Source organism: Phoca vitulina, unplaced genomic scaffold (genome assembly GCF_004348235.1).
Source record: "Phoca vitulina isolate PV1807 unplaced genomic scaffold, GSC_HSeal_1.0 scaffold22, whole genome shotgun sequence".
Taxonomy (NCBI): Eukaryota; Metazoa; Chordata; class Mammalia; order Carnivora; family Phocidae; genus Phoca; species Phoca vitulina.
This window is the reverse complement of record NW_022589725.1, coordinates 10531889-10546140: the sequence shown is the minus strand read 5'-3', so window position 1 is coordinate 10546140 and position 14252 is coordinate 10531889. Positions and strand designations below refer to the sequence as shown.

Genomic DNA, 14252 nt, shown 5'->3' with positions numbered 1-14252 from the left:
TCTTTCTTTCTTTCTTTCTTTCTTTCTTTCTTTCTTTCTTTCTTTCTCTCTCTCTCTCTCTCTTTCTTTCTTTCTTTCTTCTTTCTTTCTTTTAAGATTTTATTTATCCATTTGACAGAGAGAGAGAGAGGGAGAGCACAAGCAGAGGGAGAGGAAGAAGCAAGCTCCCTACTGAGCAAGGAGCCCCGATGTGGGGCTCCATCCCAAGACCCTGGGACCACGACCCAAACCAAAGGCAGCCACCCAACCAACTGAGCCACCCAGGTGCCCCTTATTTCTCCTTTCATATTATATTCTTTGCACCTTCTTCTCCCTCTATCTGAAACATTTTTTCCCCACACCTTCTGCCCTATCCCCACTCCTACCACTCACTTGTTCTGCAGGACCAGCTTAGGTATCACCTCCTTTGAGAAGTCTTCTCTGACTCCCAGGCTAAATCAGAGGACTCTACTCTCATAACTTAGATGACGCACATACTTCTTAGCTCCAGTTTCCAGCTCCCTGGTCCTCTATCTTTGTACTTAACCTACTGTATTATCACTGTTTGCTTATATGTTTCTCTCCCCTACTTGATTGTCTTCTTCCTAAGTGGGGATCTTATCTGTTTCAGGTCCTAGCACACAGTAAGTGCTCAATAAATGCCCACTGAGTAAAAGAATGAAGTAGCAGGTGAACCACGTTAGAGGAAATAAAGGAAGAAGAGAAGATGGCTCCAGAAGCTTTTGGAAATAACTTGTGAGCAGCTAGAGGAGCTGAAGCATAGAGAGTAGTGGCAATGACTACAGAGTGAGCTAATAGAAATAATATGTGCCCAGAGCTGTACTAAGTAATTCTCTTATACCAGCTCATTTCCTTCTCACAACAACTCTGGGAGGCAGGTACTATTATTCTTCCTATTTTACTGATGATCTCAGAGAGGCCAAAAGGCATCCCCTAAATGTAAGGGCTAGCCAGTGACAAAGCTGAGATGTAAATCCAGGCAGCTTTACCTGAGCCCATGTCCTCATCCTATATCACACTCCATACCACGTCTGCTCTGGGTCCTGGAAGGAAGGAGTGGACTGAGAACACCAAGATGCTCCCTAGGATTTATAGCCCAGGAAAGAAGACAAGGTATTGAAGGTGACAATGGAGCTACAGCGGGAGGCGAAGTTCTGTTGGTTTTGTAAGAAGACTAAGAGGTCATTTCTAGCATCTCAGAAGGCTTTTCAGAAGGAGGTGGTGTCACAGCAGGGCTTTGAAGGAGTGGGGGGAATTTGGAGAAGTCTGGAGAAAAATAACCAAAGAATAAAATATACATAAAAAGGATAATACCTCATAAAGAGTTGTTTCATCTCAGTAATACAAAGTTAGTCTGACACTAGAAACTTAATGCATTTGCCACACTAACAGGTTAAAGATGGAAATTTGTATGATCATTTCATTAGGTTATGATAAAGGATTTGAAAAACTCAAAACATTTATGATAAAAACTCAGGAAACTAGGAATAAAAGGAATCTTACTTAATCTAATAAAGGGTATCTATTAAAAAATACAGCAAACATCATGTTTAATGGTAAAAAGGTGAAAACTTTCCTTAAATCATTTCTATTCACACTGTACTAGAGGTTGTAGCCAGAACAATAAGTTAAGAAAAAGAAACTATAGGGACGCCTGGGTGCCTCAGTCGGTTAAGCATCTGACTCTTGATTTCGGCTCAGGTCATGATCTCAGGGTTGTGAGATCGAGCCCCACATGGGGCACTGTGCCGGGCATGGAGCCTGCTTAGGATTCTCTCTCCCTCTTCCTCTGCCCCTCCTCCCCCAAAAAAGAAACTATAAAAATTAGAAAGGAAGAAATAAAAGTCACTATCTACTAATGATATGACTATGCATATATAAAATTCAAAAGAATCTACAATTATTAGAATAAATAAAAGTTTATTAAGGTTTCTACATACAGAATCAATGTAACAAAATTATCATATTCTTATACAGCAATAAGCTGTTAGAACATGGCATTTCTTTTAAATACTATTTTCAATAACATTTTAAAATATGAAAGGCCCAAGAACATCTGGGTGGCTCAGTCAGTTAAGTGTCTGCCTTCAGCTCAGGTCATGATCCCAGGGTCTTGGGATCGAGCCCCACATCTGCGCTCCTTGCTCAGCAGGGAGCCTGCTTCTCCCTCTCCCTCTGCCTGCCGCTCCCCCTGCTTGTGCGCTCTCTCTCTCTGACATAAGAAATAAATAAAATCTTTAAAAAATATATGAAAGGCCCGGGGGGGGGAGGAATCTATCAAAGGGTGGGCAAGATGTCTAGAGATAAACTTATAAAACTCTGAGAGGTACCAAAGAAGACATAAATAAATGAAGAGATATACGCTATCATGCATTGGATGATTCAGTATTGTGAAGATGTCAGTTCTCCCCCAAACCATTAATACATCTAATGCAATACCAAACAAAATACTATCAACCTGATAAAGGGATTCTAAAATTTATGTATAGAAGTTCAACATATAAATATAGCTAAGACACTCTTGAGGAACAAAGTGGGAAGACTTGATTTGCAAGCTATAAAGATGCATTATTATAAAACTATACCAATTAAAATAACACGGCATTGGTGCAGGGAGAGGAAAATAGGCTATTGAAAACAGAATAAACACATTTACTGTAAGTCAGACATATCACTGCAGATCAGTGAGGAAGGGCAGAATTCCAAAAAGTAGTGTTGGGAAAACTGGATATCCACGTAAAAGAAACTAATCTTGACCTGTACTTCACACCATACACCTAAAGGCAAAAGACAAAACTATAAAGCTTTTGGAAATTAATTGGAGAACGTCTTCATGATCCCAGGATAGGGAAGGATTTCTTAAACAAGGCACAAAAGGCATGAACTAATGGAAAAGATTTATAAAGTTGACCATCTTAAAATTAGGAACTTCTGTTTATCTAAAAAGAAGATAAGGAAAGTGAAAAGATAATATTTGTGTGTTCTGTGTTCAGGAAATCAGAAGGAGCAGATTTGGCTGAGACTGGAGTACATGGAAAGATAAGGCTGGAAAGCTCAGCAGGAGCTGAGCCAGGAATACCAGGCTCCCACCACTTGCTGGGGAGGCAAGAGCTAGAATCACTCTGACGTTACGGGCTTCTTTTCATCTTCCCTAAATCGGGCTGTGTTAGTGTCTACAGGGGAAAATTTTGAGTAAGATTCTTATCTATTCCTTGCCTCCCCTTCAGGATTATATTTATGTCAGCTGTCATTCTTCCTGCTGCAGGGGTCACTTCTGTTTGCTGCCCCCCAAAGCCAAGCCCCGTTCTTATCTCTTCCACCTATTGAATACACACTCTGTTCTGGCACTTTGTATGAGTCACCTCATTTATCCTTGTAGGATGGTCTAATAGTTAAGAAAGCATGTTTTGGGTGAACAGGTCAGTTCACCGTTCTCTGCCTCTGTACCCTCATCTAAAAAATGCGAATAATGTCTGTTTCTTTATACTTTCCATAGGACACTAGTGAGAATAAAACACATGTATTCTGCTTACTTAATACAGTGCCTGGCACATTTGTAGGTTCTCAGTGCATGTTACTAGTCCACATCCTAAGCAGGAGGTGATCTCTGAAGGGACCACACTCCGTTGTTATCTGAGCTGGGTCTGGTTGGTTAAACTGCCTGTCTCCAGTAGCTAACAGGGGAGGGAGAGGTCTGGTCTTCTGAAGTCCAGCTGGGCCACACCGCCAGTCCCTGGCTCAGCCCAGCCTCTCCTCACCCACTGGGGCTGCACTGGTGCTGGCCCCTGCTCAGCTTCCTGTCTCCCTTATCTTCCCCTGGCATGTGCTCTCTGCAGTGGGAAATGCTACCACTGGCTTCCTTCACTTCCCTCTGCTCAGTAGGCCCTTCATTCTTTAGCTCTCAGGCAAACTTCAGCTGCTGGCCCTATGCCCACTCTGCTCTGTGATTTTCTGCCCCTCGCCCACCCAGGCCCAATCTAGCCTAGGCTCTGGCTCCAGCTGCAGCCTGTCTTTTCTCTTCTTCATCCCACGCCTGAGTTTAGAAGGGGAAGTGGGGGGGCGCCTGGGTGGCTCAGTCGTTAGGCGTCTGCCTTCGGCTCAGGTCATGATCCCAGGGTCCTGGGATCAAGCCCCGCATCGGGCTCCCTGCTCTGCGGGGAGCCTGCTTCTCCCTCTCCCCCTGCTTGTGTTCCCTCTCTCGCTGTGTCTTTCTCTGTCAAATAAATAAAAAATCGTTAAAAAAAAAAGATTTAGAAGGGGACGTGGGGATGCCCCTCAAGCTGTCCCCACTCACCAGCTTCCCACCCCCAATACTCTCTTTACATTCCCTGTACCCAAACCCACACCCCTTTGTTTTTGAGTTCAAATCCCTCCTCTACACTTTCATGGTGTGTGACCTTGGGCAAGTTACTTAGCCTCTCTGGGCTTGAGTTATCTCATCTGCAACATGGAGACAATGAGCCTGGTGCTATCCTCCCCAGAGAAAATGATAAAGGCCTAGCACACAGTATGAATTTTGGGCATGTTTTATATTATGTATAACATAAATATCCAGGAGTATTGGAAGTGTGTGCTCAAAAATGATGGAGAGTGATCCCCCAAAACTTTTGAGACACTATGTGTAGTTAAATTCACAAACTTTGGCATCAGGGAAACACGAGTTCAAATTATAGTTTTTGCTGTGTGGCCTTAGGTAAGTCACTTACCCTCTCAGAGCCTCAGTTTATTAGGAAAATGGTGATGTTAATGAAACCCACCTCAAAAGACTGGATATGGATAAAATGAGATTTTTTTTTTTTAAAGATTTTATTTATTTATTTGAGAGAGAGAGAGAGCACAAGAGGGGGGAGCGGGAGAGGGAGAAGCAAACTCCCTGCTGAGCAGGGAGCCCGATGCGGGACTCGATCCCGGGACTCCAGGATCATGACCAGAGCCGAAGGCAGTCGTTTAACCAACTGAGCCACCCAGGCGCCCGGATAAAATGAGATTATTTATGTAAAGAGCTTAACACTGTTCCCAGCCTACTGTAAGTATTAGCTATAACAATAATCATTGTCTCTGCTATTTGATTTTTGGGGCACTGGTGTGTAAGGAGGATGCTTGGGAAGTAGCTGTTGCTGTAGTCATCTCTGCCTATGACAGATCTTAGCTTGGTGGGAAAGACCCGTCTGTTATTAGCTCTGTGGATGGTGGTGAGGATCACTTTAACCCCAGGGATGTAGGCCCTACCTACATAGATCAGACTGACAGCACTCAATTCTAAATTGGTTCAATCATCTACTTTATTACCCTCCATCCCAAGGCAGTCTTCAAGCCCTCAAGGGAGAAAAAAAGGCAAAGTAAAAATATGTACAAACTCACTAGGAATCAGATAAAGCACAGCGAAACCAAAATGAAGTGCCATTTTATACCCAACCATCTGACAATGCCAAGGGTTGGCAAGGATTTGGAGTGAGGGAAATCTCGTGCGCTGTTTGGAATGTAAATTGGCCCAAACATTTTGCAAAACATTTTGGCAATTTTTAGTAAAGTTGAAGATGAATATACCTATGACTCAGCAATTCTACTCCCATGTTTGCACCTACAAAAACTCTCCCACGTATGCACAAGAAAACACATACAAGAAAGTCATACCAGCACTTTGTAATAGCGAAAAAACTGGGGGGGAAAAAACCCTTAACAGAAGAATGGATAAATAAATTGTGGTATATTCATAAGATGGCATTATAAAGCAGGGGAAATAAATGGACCTGCATATAATAATATGGATCAATCTTATTAATATGTTAGGTGAAAAAAGTAAGTTACAGAGGCATACATGCACTTCAATATTATTTATACAAAGCTCAAATATGCAAACCACCATTACATATTGCTTAAGAATATATGCATATGTAGTAGAGTATCCAGAAATGAGGGAATGAGAAATAGTGAATTCTTTTTTTTTTTTTTAAGATTTAATTTATTTATTTGAGAGAGAGAGCATGAGTAGGGGGCAGGGGGCAGGGGGAGAAGCAGACCCCCGGGATCATGACCTGAGCCGAAGGCAGATGCTTAACTGACTGAGCCACCCAGGAGTGCAGAGATATGGTGAATTCTGATTAGTGGTTACTTTGGTGACGGGGCAGGGGAAGAAAGGCACAGTCAGGGAGTATAAGGGTCTTCAATTATACTGGTAACATTTTATTTCTTCCGCTGGGTAGTGAGGACAAGTATGTTTGTAATAAAATTCTTCAGGTATGAAAAAATTCTTCAAATATGGAATATTTCATAATAATTTTTTATGAAAGCCAAGACAGTATAACTCACAGTGATTTAAGACCGTCCACTTTTCCTGAGTCCCAGTCCAGGAAAAGAAGGCCCCCATTTTCCTTCTGACTAGACCATTTTGGCAAGCTGGAAAAATATTTGGTTATTTCTAAACTCGCCTACAATGACTGAGAGGTGAGCATGGACACTCTTGCATATATATATTCAGTTCAGAGAATGGGAGCCTGGTATGTATCCAAGGTTTGCCCTGATTCCACTATGACGTCAACTCTCCCTCCAAGGAACAGTATATAAAATAAAGAAGTTAAAACCCCCACCTCAGCCCTTTATCTAATCCCATTTCCCAGAGCTAATCTCTATTGACAGCCCCCGCCTGGTATTGTTCCTATGTATATACCAATACACAGATACACACGTGTATTACTCAGACAGAAGTAAAATTTTAAACTAAAACTAGACGGAATTATCCTGTATGTATTGGTTCACACTTCTCTTTCTCACTTATCAATGTCTCATGTCAGTACATCAACTCATATGATCTGCCACCTTCTTCCACCATAATTTATTACTTAACCTTTTATTTTTATTTTATTTTTATTTTTTTAAAAGATTTTATTTATTTATTTGACAGAGCGAGAGTGAGCACACAAGCAAGGGGGAGCAGCAGAGGGAGAGAGAGACGCAGGCTTTCCGCTGAGCAGGGAGCCCGATGCGGGGCTCGATTCCAGGACCCTGTGATGGAGCCCGATGCGGGACTCGATTCCAGGACCCTGGGATCATGACCTGAGCCGAAGGCAGACACTTAACCGACTGAGCCGCCCCTTAACCTTTTATTTTTAATTCAACACAAGATATATCACCACATTTTAGGAGCAAAATTTTCAAACAATACAGATAGAGTGATAAAACCCTTCACAAAATAGACGGAAAAGGCCTTCCACAAGATTGCCAGCCCAACACACACACACAAACACACACACACATACACACACATACATATTCACACACACATGCACACACACATGTATACACACAGCACATATACACATGCACACCTGCGTACACACGTTCATATACACACATGTGCACACACACACACACATCCCAACACATTCACGCACATATACTTTTAACCTCGGGCTCCACCCTGATAATAAATCACTGGAGATAAATCACTGTTATATTTGATGTACATCCTTCCAGATTCCTTTACTCCCATAAAGAAATAGGTTGTTTAGCGGTCATGTGTGTGGTTGACACATAAATGGTTCTAAACCTAATGTCTTGCAACTTACTCTTAGAGATTATACATATCTTAACTATCTCAGTCATCTGTTAGCTGATATTATTTATTGTATTACTTATTATGTGCACTATTCCAAGCAAGATAGCAAACAAGATGGACAACCTCTTGGGGCTCACATTCTGGTGGGACATTCAGACAATAAACATATAAATGAGTAAGTCATATAATTTCAGGTAGTATTAAGTAATACGAAAATAGAGTGGAGATTAGGCAGGGGAGGTTTTTTTTGTTTTGTTTTTTGTTTTGTTTTTTACTACTACATAGTATTCCACAAGACGGATTACCATAGTTTGGGGGAGTGACTTCCAAATTTTTCCACTTGCTTCCCAGAGTAAGAAATACATTTTAAACTGCCATTCAAAACCCATCACAGAAACATATATGCACAAAACTGAAACATGCATGTATACAATTGAACAAATATTTCATGAAATAATGCTTACTCTGACCCAGAAGGAGGTCACTGAAATTTTCTATTCTGTTCTATTTCATAAAAACAAACAAAAACAAAAACAAAACCCCTGCTAATCATGACCTGCTAAACTGTTCTCATTATCCAGTAGTAGATTGTGACCTCAGTTTGAAAAATATTGCTTTAAGTCACCCATCCTCTAATGAGATTTAGACTGTTCATAATTCTCTCCTATTACAAACAGCACTGCAGTGAGCTGTTTTATACTCATTTTGTAACTATGTATTTCTGAGAGCAAGATCCCTGATTGTGTAATTACTATAATTCTGATAAAATGTAGCCAGCATGCTGGAAAACTGAACTCTAATCCCGATCTTTTACCACCATGACATATAAACTGACATATATACTTCCGTTGGGCAAGTCCCTGCACCTCTCTGGGCCTCAGTTTCCCCATCAGTAACCTGCTGATCGCTACACCCTAGAGTGTGCTCTAAGTTGAAAGCAGATGCCCCACCCCCTGACTCAGCGAGGATAGAACTTCTCTCTGAATCTGACTCCCCCTTTTTCCGCTCCCTGTTTGGAAGAGGCCCAGGGAAAAGGGAAAAGGCAGGTCTGGGCACGAGGGCCGATGCAGGCAAGGGCGGGGCAAAGGAAGGGCAAGAGGGAGTCCAGCCCCCAGTAGGAAATGAGACAGGGTAGGAATAACACTTTATAAGCCTGCTGCCTTCTTCCTCCTCCTATCCCCTGGCCACCTTCCAGCCTCCTCCGTTCAGCCTCCTCCTCTTCCAGACAGTCCTCACTTCTTTCCCCCTAGGCTGCAGCCAGCCGGAGCCCCCTGCCTGTCTGAGCCAGGAGCCCAGGTGGGGTAAGAACCTCAGCCGCAGGATGTTGACAACGTTGCTGCTACTTCTGCGTCTGCTGCTCCTGCCGGGCTGGGCCTTTTGTAGCCAGGAAGCCTCTGACGGTGAGTCCGGGTCACATCTTCTTCCTCGGGATGGTTCTGGAGACTCTCAGCCTGTCTGGGTACATGGGGAAGAGCAGAGGAGCCCTTCTCCCACAGTGCCTGCGGCTGCAGCCAGCCAGATCTCTCCGTAGGGCAGGCAGGGTCCTGAGGACTGATTTGTGTCCCAAAGCCAAGGTGAGGAAGTGCAGTTCACCCAGGAAGGGGGTGATGAAAGAGGTTGGGGAAACAGGACTGGAGAAACGGAAAGGGACTGGTAGAAAGGGTAAGGGGATCAGCCGTGGGGAGAGGGGGTGAGCCTGGAGAGGGAGCGCTGAGAGTGATGTGGATAGGGGTTAGTCCAGGGAAGACAGGAAGAGACTCGGAGAAGAGATGAGAGATGGAAGGAAGAGGAAGCCACTGGAGAGACTGGGGGCTGAGAGAAGCAAGGCAGAATAGGAGACTAGAGAAGGTGGAAGACGAGTGGCAGGAGGAGGGGGAAAGTCTGGGGAAAGAGAAGCTGTGGTCCATGGGTGAACTTACAGGGGTCAGGCTGCCTGAAGTGGCTGTTTAAGCAGAGAAAGGAGTTATTGCCCTGTATTGTGACCGCACAGGGACCTCCTCCCCCCTTTCCCACAATCTCCAGAGCTACAGTCCCCACCTCAGAGAGGGAGCAAATCACCAGAATTCTAGGAGCGCTCACTTCGGTTAATACATGCACTGACTCATCTAACCCCCATGATATCTCTACGGCGGGCAATATGGTTATCTCTATTTTACAGGGGAGGAAACTGGGCGCAGGGCAGTTAAGAACCTTATCTAGGGTTACCCACACAGATCTACCTATTCACACCTGCAGACACAGAGCACAACTTTTCATATGCAAATGTGGACAAGACACACACACACACACACACACACACACACACAGATTGACAACCCCAGACTCATCTCCTCCTCAAACATTCTCTGGACATCAACTCATTCCTGTGCTAGGCTCTTAATAGGTGTAGAAGGAAGAGATAACCAGACATGATTCCATAGCCTAGGGGAGCCCAGTGTAGTCCGTGTATTTGGAGACAGTTATGTGGAATCTGGGATCATTGAAACAGACCCGCTGTGTCTGGGAGGGTATGTATGTATTTATTTATAGATTTTATTTATTTATTTATTTATTTGAAGGCAAGAGAGCACAAGCAGGGGAAAGGGACAGAGGAAGAGGGAGAAGCAGGCTCCCTGCTGAGCAGGGAGCCTGATGTAGGCTCGATACCAGGACTATGAGACCATGACCTGAAACAAAGGCAGACACTTAACCCTCTGAGCCACCCAGGCATCGCTGTGTCTGGGAGGGTAAAGTGGAGAGGCATTAGGAAAACTTCTCCAAGGAGAGGGCAACAGAGCTGGGTCTTAAAGCACGAATAGAAGTTTGCCTGGAGGCAGAGCAACCTGGACATGCTATTCATGTCAGTCCAGAGGCAGCATGAGGAACTCCAAGTAGTTTACTGTATCTAAGTACAGGAAGAGGCCAGAGAAGGCAGTTGGGATCTGGTCTCCTGCAGCCTTGAATGCCAAGCTAAAGACTTTGGACTTCATTCCTTGGACAGACATCCTATGGGGAGACAGTACGGCTGAGTGGCTGAAAGTGCTGGACTCACACTGCCTGCACTCCAACCTTGGATCTGCTGTACCATTTTAGCCTGCTTCCCTTATGGACCGAGGTTAATAACAGTAGCCACCGCACTAAGCTAATGGGAGGAAAGCACAAATAAGATAATAATGTGTGTAGGTACAGTGCTTGGCTCATAATAAGTACTTAATAGCTATTATTAGTACTTAATACTATTATTGATAGGCAAATGTGTCACTGGAGCATTTTAAGTAGGAGGAGGGCATAATCTTATTTCTGGGTCGATGGAGGTCAGACTGGAAGGAGTGAAACTGAACAATGAGGGCAGGGGGATGAGGAAGGAAGTTACTACCCTAGTCCAGATGAGAACCCATGAGGCCTGAAGTAGGGCAGTGGCCGAGGAGGCTGAGAACAGGAGATGGAATGGGATTTTACTGTAGGTCAGCATTTGTTGACCAACCGGAAATGGGGGTAAGTTAGGGGTGAGAGAGAGAAAGATCGGAGTGGCTCTTCCATTGACTGGATTACCCTGGGGCAAGTGGCTTCTGCTCTTCCCAGCCTCAGTTTCCTTATCTGTAAAACGAAGATAATAATCCCTGTCCTCCGCTCCTGACAGGGTTGTGGGAGGATGGGTGGAAGAACACTTTATAACTATGAACGGCCGAGAAAGTGGGCGGCCGGCCTTTGGGTAGGGGGTTATTATCTCCAGCTTCACGCCGGCCCAAGGGCTGATGCGCTGACACCTACCCGCAGGCCCTTGGAACCTCCACATGCTCCAGATCTCCTACTTCCGTGACCCCTATCAAGTGTGGCACCGGGGCAACGCGTCGCTGGGAGGACTAACGACGCACGTGCTGGAAGGCCAGGACACCAACGTCACGATCCTCCAGCTGCAGCCCTTGGAGGCGCCCGAGAGCTGGGTGCACACAGAGGACCGTCTGAAGACCTACCTGAAAGAGTTCCAAATGATGGTGCAGCTTGTGCACCATGAGCGGCACTTGACCTGTGAGTGGCGCTAGCGCGCGGCGGGCGCAGCCTGGGCGCGGCGGATGAAGGCGGGCCCTGGCGGGTGGGAGGTGTGGCCTGTGGGAGGGACTGATGGGGGCGGGCCTTGGGGGGAATGGGCGGGGCCCCAGGAAGGGGTTGGGGTTCCCGGAGGGGCCTCGTGGATGGCTTGGTCTCGTGTGAGCTGGCTGCTCCGAGGAGTCCAGGTGTCAGGGCACCTTTGCTGATTGCTGGGTGGGAGCTTGAGCCTGAAGAGGAGTAGGTGTCCTAGTTGCGGGCGCTCCGTCAGGCCCTCTTCCCTCTGGCATGACCTCGGGGTAGACCCTGTTGGGACACCCTGTCCCTGATCCACCCTGAACCCCAAAAGTTTATGTTCCACCTGATGGACATCCTCCCACACCTGACACCCTCTCCACACAGCTCTCTCACCCTGAGTCCTCCATCCACAGTTCCTCTGACCGTTCGCTGCTTCCTGGGCTGTGAGCTGCCTCCTGAGGGCTCTCCAGCCCAAGTCTTCTTCAAAGTGACTGTGAATGGGAGTTCCTTTGTGAATTTCCAGCCAGAGACAGCCTTATGGGTAGCAGGGCCCCAGGCACCCTCCAAGGTGGTCACCTACACTCTGTATCAGCTCAACTCCTACAATCGTACTCGGTACGAACTGCGAGAATTCCTGCAGGACACCTGTGTGCAGTACCTGCAGGAATATATCACTTCGAAAAACTCAAAAGGTATGATGGGATCGGGGATGGGCCTGTGTATTGGGGGGGTTCCAGGCAAATGGATAGACCTGAAGGATGGATACCTTGAGCAACAGGAGGCCCAGGGCTGGGGGTTTGGGACAGAGTATACACAGCTTATGTCACTTGGTGAACTAGACCCCTTCCTTTGCGGTAAGAATCCCTCAGGGTTTGACTCAAACGATGGACAAGAATCTTGGGGGTATGTTCAGGCTAACTCTGTGCATGTTCTGCAGGGAGCCAAACAGGCCGTTCCTACACTTCACTGGTCCTGGGTGTCCTGGTGGGCAGTTTCATCATCGCTGGTGTGGCTGTAGGCATCTTCCTCTGCACAGGTGGACGGCGGTGTTGATTACTCTCCAGCCCCCCTCTGAAAAAGGGCTGGACTGATGGGGGCTGTCAAGGGAAGATCTCAGCTCATGACAAAACCAAACAGATTCCCCATCTGGGACGTTATATCCCAGAAGGTTTGGCGTGGCAGCTCCTTTTCCCTGATCTGCCCACCAAGAGTTTGGGGGAGGGGAAGGGAAGGGAGGAAGCTAGGTAGACAGAGTTCTTGGTTTGCTGAGCACCTAAGAACTTGCATGCTTTGCTGAACTGGTCTGAGAAGCGAATGCTTATCTATCTTTGTGGAAAACAGATGATGGAGTTGGGTGGGAGTGGGGGATGTCTATGACACATCCTTCATAGACAGAATTACCTGAGGCATTCAAAACACCTAACAAATACGAGAAGTCCATCCACAACCAAAATAAATAACATTCAGTGCTTCCAGGCACATCAGACTTGGGGTGGGACGCTGGTAATAATGGAGGTAGACAGAAATAACCAGAGAAATGGTGAAAGTGTAAAATATAAGTAATATGGGAGCAAAGAGTTATTAATTACTTAATAATATTATTAATAAATTCCTTACTTATGTATATGGCATTATTTTTTTTCCCTTTACTTGGCAAAACTTCTGGGAAAGTAGCCTATGCCTTTTTCTTCTACTTCTTCATCTCCCACTCACTCCTAAACCACCGCAGCCTGACTTCCCTATAAACTTCTCTAAGATCATCAGTGACCTCTAACTGTAAACTCTTCATCCCACATGATATCTGCAACATTTTCCTTTGTGGACTAGAACCCTCTTTTTACCCTGACTTCTGAGATACCATACTTCTAATTTTTAGAAACTGTTCTGGCCACTCAGTCAATCCCTTTGCCTTTGTCATCTTACTCAATTCACCTTGGAAATGTGGCTTCCTTAGAATTCCATTTTTTGGCTCTTTTTGTTCCCATTTGAACTGTATCCTTTGTGGATGACCTACTAATTCTCATGGCTTCAAATGCCATCTATCTGCGGTGTTTTCCATGGGGAAGCAATATAATCTTGTCTTTGAAAGCAGATGTTTTATCATCAAACAGACTTGAGTTTTACTTCTTTGAGCCAGGCATTTAACTTCTTCAAGTCTCAGTTTCTTCATAAACAAAGGGTATAATAAAATGTACAAAAAGGGTATAATAAAAATAATACCTGCCTCTATCTCATAGAGGCATCACGAGTATGAAATAAGAATATACATATAATATAATATACATATATTCAATAAATATAGCACTTGCTGCTGACCTCCAGACCCCCCATTTACATTGATTCTTGAAAATCATCTCCACCTTCATATTTTGCAGACATTTCTGAGTCAACATATTCCAAATTAAATTCCTTATCTTTCTCCCCAAACCTTTTCTCTCTCCTCTGTTGTTTACTATCAGTTAAACAGAATTACTATCAAATCATATCAGTGTAGAGACCTCAGTGTTAACCTTTATTTACTCCCTTTTCATCCCCACCTACAAAATATAGTATCTGTAGAATCTAATCCCCCTTTTCCACTCTCTTGCTTTTTTTCAAGATATGGTCACTCATCTCTCTGTCTGTGGCAGGCACGGAGGTCTATCACCCAGTT

At 44.9% G+C, this 14252-nt stretch overlaps 2 protein-coding genes across 2 annotated transcripts in view; one reads left to right on the top strand and one right to left on the bottom strand.

The window, feature by feature from the left end:
• The window catches only part of MMP24OS (MMP24 opposite strand), an 85509-nt gene that overhangs the window by 4094 nt on the left and 67163 nt on the right, over positions 1-14252 (bottom strand). The gene's annotated exons all lie outside the window — the stretch shown is intronic.
• On the top strand, positions 8765-13164 carry PROCR (protein C receptor). The gene is made up of 4 exons (XM_032419387.1): positions 8765-8955; positions 11312-11563; positions 12013-12291; positions 12537-13164. Exons 1-4 carry the CDS (start codon positions 8877-8879, stop codon positions 12650-12652), a joined length of 726 nt encoding a protein of 241 aa, XP_032275278.1. The 5' UTR covers positions 8765-8876; the 3' UTR covers positions 12653-13164.

Excerpts from the sequence above, each read along its gene's own strand:
- PROCR (XM_032419387.1), top strand. The coding sequence starts at position 8,877 with ATGTTGACAACGTTGCTGCTACTTCTGCGTCTGCTGCTCCTGCCGGGC. Across the intron at positions 11,564-12,012 it reads CCATGAGCGGCACTTGACCT|TTCCTCTGACCGTTCGCTGC; the intron begins GTGAGTGGCGCT and ends CTCCATCCACAG. Across the intron at positions 12,292-12,536 it reads CACTTCGAAAAACTCAAAAG|GGAGCCAAACAGGCCGTTCC; the intron begins GTATGATGGGAT and ends CATGTTCTGCAG.